The 8,397-nt window shown below is 38.1% G+C and overlaps 1 protein-coding gene across 1 annotated transcript; it reads right to left on the reverse strand.

The window, feature by feature from the left end:
* Positions 1-7,377: 7,377 nt before the first annotated feature.
* LOC138888658 (uncharacterized) lies at positions 7,378-8,022 on the reverse strand. The gene has a single exon (XM_070170560.1). It carries the CDS (start codon positions 8,020-8,022, stop codon positions 7,378-7,380), a length of 645 nt encoding a protein of 214 aa, XP_070026661.1.
* Between the last annotated feature and the right edge of the window lie 375 nt (positions 8,023-8,397).

The raw sequence follows: 8,397 nt of genomic DNA on the forward strand, positions 1-8,397 counted from the left end.
AAAATATCAGAACTATACGGACCCAGGCTCGAACTTTGGACTCGGACACTTTGAGGTCGAACAGACCTTAGTCGAAGTGTTCTCAACTGAGAACACTTCGATTAAGGTCGATTAGACACCAAATCCTCACTTAATTTGGACGGATTCCATGATTTGGAATTTCTAGGGTTCCTGGATTTCGATTTGGGGTTCGAACGTTTCTAGGCAGATTTGAATGAAACCAAAGTCATTTATGGTATGAGGGAGGTCTGAGGGTTGCTTGGTATGAATTTGGAGTGGATTGGGGTAGGTTCATGTTTGGCTTGAATCTTCAAATGAAGATTCGAGGAGTTTCAGGAAGATTCGATCCAGATGGTTACTGGATCTGCAACGAGGGTGGTCAGATGGCTCAGGGGTATTAATTTGGTAGTCATCGGAAGAGGTGAGGTTTCAGGTGAACTCTTTGATCGAAGATTCGAGACGTTGGGTATGGATTCGAGGGAAGCTGATACCAGATCTGGAAAGAGGATGTCATGGGGAGGCTATGGTGTAATTTTGGGTGTGTTTGGACCACCGGAATCGCCGTGAGGCGATTTTCGGTGGGCGGAGGATGGTGGTTGAAGGTGGCGGACATGTCTGATCTTTGAAGATCAAAGATGAAGGTGGAAGGGGGGGGGGTATGGCTTTGGGGTGTGGGGTAAATAATTGGCCTTATATACGGAGGGATTGTTTCGATCTTGGCCGTTAGATCAATTAAGATCAACGGCCAGGATCAAGGGGTTAAACTACACAACGTCGTTTGGTTTAAATAGGGGGGGGGGCAGGCTTAACCGGGTAATGGGTCAGGGGTCAGGTTTAGTCACAGCTTTGGGACCGTTTGATCATCTGAGATCAACGGTCTAGATTGAGACGCTTGAAACGACGTCGTTTGATAGAGGCTGGAGACGGGTTGGATTGGACCTAGACATGGGGTGTGATTTTGGGCCTGAAATGGTCCAGAATTGGCCCAGTCCGATTTTCTTATATTTTCAACTCTTTTCATTTTCTTCTTTTAATTAACAATTTAACAAAAATTCTAAAAATAAAATTTAAAACCAAAATTAAACTACAAAATATTAATTAACTCTTAACAACAATTAGCACACAAATTAAAACGTTTAATTAAAATAAAATCACACGATGGCACACTTTAAATGCATATTTTTGTGATTTTCTTTTTTAAAACCAAATTATGGTTCGATTAGTTCCTAAATGCACAATCAAATCCAAAATATGCATGCAACATATATAATTTTTTTTTGTATTTTAATTAATTAAAACAAGATAAACATTCACATACAGAAACACAAATAATTATCCAAAAATGCCACGCAAATCCTAAAAATTGTACACCAAGAAAATTTTGTTTTATTTTTGATTTATTTTTGGAGTAGTTTTCGTGAAGCAAAAATCACGTGCTCACAGTTTGTTTATGATATATTGTCCCCATTGTATGGAGGGTTGTTGCATGTTTAAGGCATTTAACAAAGTTGTCTAATTTGCCTTTTATTTTTTCCATTTGATTCATCTCTACTCCCCTAAACCTTTTCGTCATGGGATTTTCACTTTAGTAGCGAGAAGTAAGAGAGTGTTAATTAACCCAGAGGATGATAAGGACCATGGCTGGTATGCCAGGTTTGTTGCTATTCCCACTGTTGGTTTAGTGGGCGAAGAAAATGTTCCATTTCCTGAGAAGTGGAATTTTGCACGTAAGTTTTCCTTTTACAACTTTTTCTATTTTTTCCCTTTATTTTTTCCTCTGCTGTTTCACATTTTCTCTTTTCAACAACCATGAGAACTGTTGATGAGATTCCCAATTTCCGTGGTTGGGTAGGAAAGTTATTGAATGTTGCTCCAATGGAAGGTAGATCTTGGAAAAACCTTTCGCATAGGTTTGGTTGGAAGGTGAAAACTCATGGTAAATGCTTTTCTCATCTCTTCTTCACACTTTTATTCATCTTTCCTTTAGAATTTTTTTTGATCCTTCTTTTTATCAGGATTTTCCATTCGAGGTGTAAGTGCTGATGATGTCGTAGCTTCCAAAGTTTCTTTGGAAAGAGCTCAAGAGATAATCTTGGGTTCTTCATCGAAAAGGAAGGCTAAAAAGCCTTTTCTTCTTCTTTTTTAGATTAATTTATTGGTACAGAGATGATGAAGAGGGTTTCTCATACGGAGGAGTTAATGCATGATTATCATATTGAAGCAGACAACTGGAAAGAACAATATGAAAGCTTTCAATTTGATATGGAAATGTTAAAAGAAAGCAAGTGCACCTTAGAGCAGCAGTTAAAGGTTTTGACTTCAGAGTTAACAGTTGAGAAGGCTTCCTCAAATCAAGCTGACAAGGACAAAAATCTCCTCGAAACATCATTTTCTGAGCAACTCTCTAAGGACAGTGAAGAGATTCGAGGGTTGAAGGCTTTTCTAAGCGAGAAAGAGGTTTATGTCGGTGAACTCGTGCAAACACTTACTCAGACCCAAGAAGATCTCCGTGAGTCTTCTAATAAGGTCAATTTTTTAGAAAGTTCACTTGCTCCTCTGCAATCTTCTTATGATACTGCCTTGGCTGAGAATGAAAAGCTTAAAAACGATATGGATCAATGGGAGAGAGATTATGAGTTTCTTGAGGATAAAACTGCTATTGAAGTGAGTTGGGCTATTTTAAACATACGCCATGATACCCTTATGGAGGCTAGCCAAGAGGGTTTCAATTTGGATGCTGAGTTAGCCAAGATAAAGGAGACCATTGAAAAAACTCAGCAAGGCCAAGATTTTCATTCTCCCATGGCTGACACTCTTGAGCATGTTGAAGATGATATGGGTACGGTGAATGCCCCAGCTCCTTCAAGTCAACTCGAACCTTTTGCTGCTAATAATACCACTTTAGATCCTTCTTCTGCCCCTTAGTGAAAGTTTATGAAGTGTAACTCTCTTTTTTTTCTTAGTGGTTTTACCCCTGGTCCTATTTGGGGTTTTGGTTTTTGGAAATGACAAGTCCCCAGACCTTTACGGGGCATTTTGTATAAATGACAATCAGTTTATGACTAAGTTCATACTTAGTCTAAACTTAATACTATGAAGTTTTTGTTTGACTTAATTATCTTGAGCTTCTGTTTTGCTCTTTTTGCCTTTATATTTAAGGTTTTGTTTGTTAATTCGTGGATTTTTGTCTTATCCTTTTTGCATTTTTTGTTTTTAAAAATGCTTTATTAACTTCATGGATATCTGAATCAAACATGAATTTATAAAAGAGCGCCCTTTTATATTCGACACTTAATGAAGAAGACGTCTCAACTTCATAACGGTGTAATTATACAAAAAAGAAATAGGAAGACACATGTTTCTTGAAATAACTTTGATAAAGTTTTTATAACATCTTACATGCATTCAAATGTCTTCTATAACTTTTTCGTAACTATTTTCTTTACAACGGATTTGCAAAAAATAAAATCTAAGGGTTTTTTTAATAACCCACGGCTAAGCATTGCCTTTAACCTAGACATCATAAGATTTTGAAATCTATATGCATGTTTTTTGACTGGCTTGTGTTATTTGGCCCGTGACTTTGCTCTGCACTGGATACATTTGATGAGTAGACTTTTGGGCTTGATTTGAATTTAACTTGAATTCAATCTTTTTTGCCTTCTTTATACATATGTCCTATGTATATTATATAGTCTACCAAGTGTTTGAGCATTGAAGTTTGAAATCTCGAGCACTAGATTACTCCTTCCATGCAGTCCTTTTCCTGAAAAGGAAAAATATACGGGACTCGGAGGTACGATTTTAGATGAAGACTGCTTAACCCATTTAAATTTCTCTCAAAAATAGTTGTAACTCTAGACCGGAAATTATATTTTTTCCACATGTCTTGTAGGTCGTAATTCATCATTTAGTGCGGGATAACTTTTTGCCTATCATCTAAAATCGTTAATAAAATTTTAATAATTCAAAAATAAAATTTTAAAATGAGGGTACCTGCCCGTGGATATTTCCTTTCCTTAGAAATAGTATCTCTTCAGATGAACAACATTCCAATGTGAAGGTAGAATCTTTCCATCCATTGTTTCCAGCTTGTATGCTCCTTTTCCTGCGATACTGTGAACCTTATAAGGTCCTTCCCAAGTTGGACTTAACTTTCCTGCATTAGCTGCCCTTGTTGATTGGAAAACTTTCTTGTGTACGAAGTCCCTAATCTTGAAGTATCTGAGACGAGCTTTCCGATTATAGTATCGTTTCATAACTTGTTTTTGCGCTGCCATCCTTATTAATGCAGCTTCCCTCCTTTCTTCAAGTAAATCCAGCTTTATTCGAATTTTTTCTTCATTTGACTCCTTAGTTGCTTGTGTATATCTCGTGCTTGGATCTCCTATCTCGACTGGGATCAAGGCTTCAGCTCCGTATACAAGTGAGAATGGTGTTTCCCCCGTACTTGTTTTTGCGATTGTGCGGTAAGCCCACAAGACTCCAGGTAACACCTCTAGCCAATTGCCTTTGGATCCCTCCAACCTTTTCTTCAGAATGTTGATAATGACTTTATTCGTTGATTCAGCTTGTCCATTACCCACCGGATGGTAAGGTGTTGAAGTAATCTTTTTAATTTGCCAACTCTGAAAAAATTCTGTGATTTGTGTGCCTATAAACTGCGAGCCATTATCACATACGATTTCCTTTGGTACGCCGAATCGGTATATGATGTTTTGCCAAATGAAATCTCTGACCTCTTTTTCTCGTACCTGTTTAAAAGCTCCTGTTTCTACCCACTTAGTAAAGTAATCAGTGAGTACTAGCAAAAATCTTACCTTGCCTTTGGCTTGTGGTAATGGTCCCATAATATACATCCCCCACTTCATAAAAGGCCACAGTGCAATGACCGAATGTAATAATTCTGTAGGTCTATGCATATTGTTACCGTATCTTTGGCACTTGTCACATTTAGCCACAAAATTTTCCGCGTCTTCTTCTATTTTGTGCCAATAATAATCGACTCTAATCATGGTTTTCACTAAGGATCTTCCTCCCGCGTGATTTCCACAATGCCCCTCGTGTATTTCTCTCATCACATACTCTGTTTGAGAAGGTCCGAGGCATCTTGCTAGGGGACCACCGAACATTTTACGATAGAGATTGCCTTGCTTTAAACAGTACCGAGCAGCTTTTTTGCGAAGTGATTGAGCCTTTTTCTTATCCTCAGGGACAATTCCATACTGCAAAAAAGTGACAATCTCGTTCCTCGAATCCCAAGTTAAATTATTGGAATTTACCTCGTTTTATCTTGATCAAGTACTAAATGAAATAAATGAATTACATAAGCATTTTCATCATTTGTTACTTCTGCCGCAGATGCAAGATTAGCTAGGGCGTCTGCCTCGACATTTTCTTCTCTTGGTATCTGCACAACCTTCCAGGTTTGGAATTGTCTAACCAGATCATGTGCCTTTTCCAGGTATTGCTGCATTCTTGCCTCTCTGGTTGTATAAGTCCCCAACATTTGGTTAACTACGAGCTGTGAATTGCTTTTGATTACGGCCTGTTCTATGCCAAGCTCTCGTGCCAGTTCTAAACCTGCAATCACAGCTTCATACTCTGCCTCATTGTTAGTAACATGGGGACATTTTATGGCTTGTCATATGATTTCACCCGTAGGTGGTACCAAAACAATTCCTAGACCTGCTCCTTTCACATTCGATGAACCATCAGTAAATAAAGTCCAAGTTCCTGGATTAGACCCATTGAATACATGTAGTTCTTTTTCTGCTTCTATTTGCATCCCTTGGCTAAAATCTACCACGAAATTTGCCAACACCTGTGACTTTATTGCAGATCTAGGTTGATATGTAATGTCATATTCACTGAACTCTATGGCCCACTTGGCTAACCTACCTAATAACTCGTGTTTATGTAACATATTACGTAGGGGATAGGCAATTACTACTAAGATGGGATGACATTGAAAATAAGGTCTTAATTTTCTAGATGCCATAATTAATGCAAATACAAGTTTTTCTAGATGAGGATACCGATTCTTAGCATCTAATAATGACTTGCTAACATAGTAAATTGGAGATTGTTTACCTTGTTCTTCACGAACTAAAACAACACTCACCGCTAGTTCTGAAACAACAAGGTAGATGAGTAGTTTCTCCCCATCTTTTGGTTTCGCAAGCAACGGTGAATTTGACAAGTACACTTTCAAAATTTTAAGCGCTTGTTGACATTCCTCTGACCATGCGAGCTGATCTTGCTTTTTAGAGCTGATAGAACCAAAAGCATTTTTTTGATGACTTGGAAATAAATCTTCCCAAGGCTGCAATTCTTTCCGTCAGTCTCTGTACCTCTTTTTTACTGGTAAGTGTATCAGGAATTTCCTCAATAGCTTTAATCTGCGCGGGATTTACTTCAATGCCACAGTTAGAAACAAGAAATCCCAAAAACTTACCTGATAAAATGCCAAATGCGCATTTCTCAGGGTTTAGCTTCATGTTAAATTTACGGAGAATCTGAAATGTATCAGACAAGTGTTGAATATAAACCCCTGCTTGTTATGACTTGACCAGCATATCATCTATGTAGACTTCCATGGTTTTCCCTAAATGTTCTTGAAACATTTTGGTCACCAACCTTTGATATGTGGCTCCAGCGTTTTTAGGCCAAGTGGCATTACTTTGTAATAGTAAGTCCCCCTATCTATTATAAATGAAGTTTTTTCCTCATCTATGGGATCCATCTTGATTTGGTTATACCCTGAATATGCATCTAAAAAACTTAACAATTCATGTCCTGCAGTAGCATCAATTAGTTGATCTATATGCGGTAATGGAAAAGAATCTTTAGGACAAGCTTTGTTTAAGTTAGTATAATCTACACAAACTCGCCACTTACCATTCTTTTTAGGTACTACTACAGTATTAGCTAACCAATTTGGATATTTTACCTCGCGGATAGACCCAATTTTTACATGTTTTTGCACCTCATCTTGAATCACCTGATTTTTGAAAGATCCTTGCTTTCTTTTCTTTTGTTTAACAGGTGAATATGATGGATCTTCATTTAATTTGTGAGTCATTACTTCCGAAGGTATTCCTGTCATATCAGAATGGGACCAAGCAAAACAATCCGCGTTAGTTTTCAAAAATTCAGTCAACTTACCTTTCATTTCGTGGCTTAGGTTAGCCCCAATATAGACTTTCCTTTCAGGCTAAGGTGTGAATAGTTCTACAGATTCCAATTCTTCAATCGTCGTTTGATGTTTTCATTTTCTTTTGGTTCTTGGATGGAATCGGGCCTCGAGTCTACATTTGATAGCTCGTGTTCAGTTGAAGTTTGTGTTGTAGCATCCTCAACTGGATTCTGTAATTGCTATTTTTCTTCATTTTTTGCGCTTGAATCTGCTACGGAGTTGATGCTCCTAGATGTCTGTTGATCACCACAAATTTGACGTATTCCCCATTGTGAAGGGAATTTAATAACTTGATTCAGGGTAGATGGCACATTGTCCATTTCGTGAATCCACGGTCTACCGAGAATCATATTATAAGCCATATCCATCTCTACCACCTGAAATTTCGTATCTTTAACAACTTCTTCTGCGAAAGTTATGAGTATTATCTCTCCTTTTATTACGACGCTCGAGCTGTCAAAACCAGATAAGGTATGCGCCTTGGGTATCAGCTTATCTTCATCTTGCATTTCGTTTACCACTCTTAGCAAAATGATGTTCACGAAGCTACCTGGATCAATCAAAAGTCGTTTCACATTAGTGTCATGTACAAGTAAAGATATTACTAGTGCGTCATTGTGTGGGGTTAGTACGCCATCTGCATCATCAAATGTAATACTTTCTTCTTCTAAAACACGTCGAACTCGCTTCCCGTGTGTGACTGTAATTTTTGAAACTTTCCTGGCTGCCGTATATGTCACGCCATTAATTTCTTCTCCTCCGCTTATAACATTAACAGTCCTTTTTGGTGAAGGAGGTTTAGGGGGCTCCTGCTTATTCTTCATATACGCTTGCTTACCGTTTTCACTAAACAATTCGGTTAGATATCCATGCTTTAACAAATGGTCAACTTCACTTTGTAACAATCTACAATCTGCCGTTTTGTGACCATGATCGTTGTAGAACTCATACTAGAAATCAGGGTTTCGCCTATTCAGGTTTGATCTCATTTCCTTTGGCCATCGCACCTTATCTCCCATGCTTCTCAATACTTAATACTAACTCTGATGTGCTAAGATTGAAATTATACCCACCAAACGTCGCCTTCGAGCCTCTATCATCATCTCGCGTCTCTCGCGCATTTCACTCTTTTCCAAACCTTGATGATGAGCCTGATTCTCTATCTCTCGATCTATGATCGTATCTTGAGTTATCCTGCT

The sequence above is a fragment of the Nicotiana sylvestris genome, chromosome 3, assembly GCF_000393655.2.
Source record: "Nicotiana sylvestris chromosome 3, ASM39365v2, whole genome shotgun sequence".
In the NCBI taxonomy this organism is placed as follows: Eukaryota; Viridiplantae; Streptophyta; class Magnoliopsida; order Solanales; family Solanaceae; genus Nicotiana; species Nicotiana sylvestris.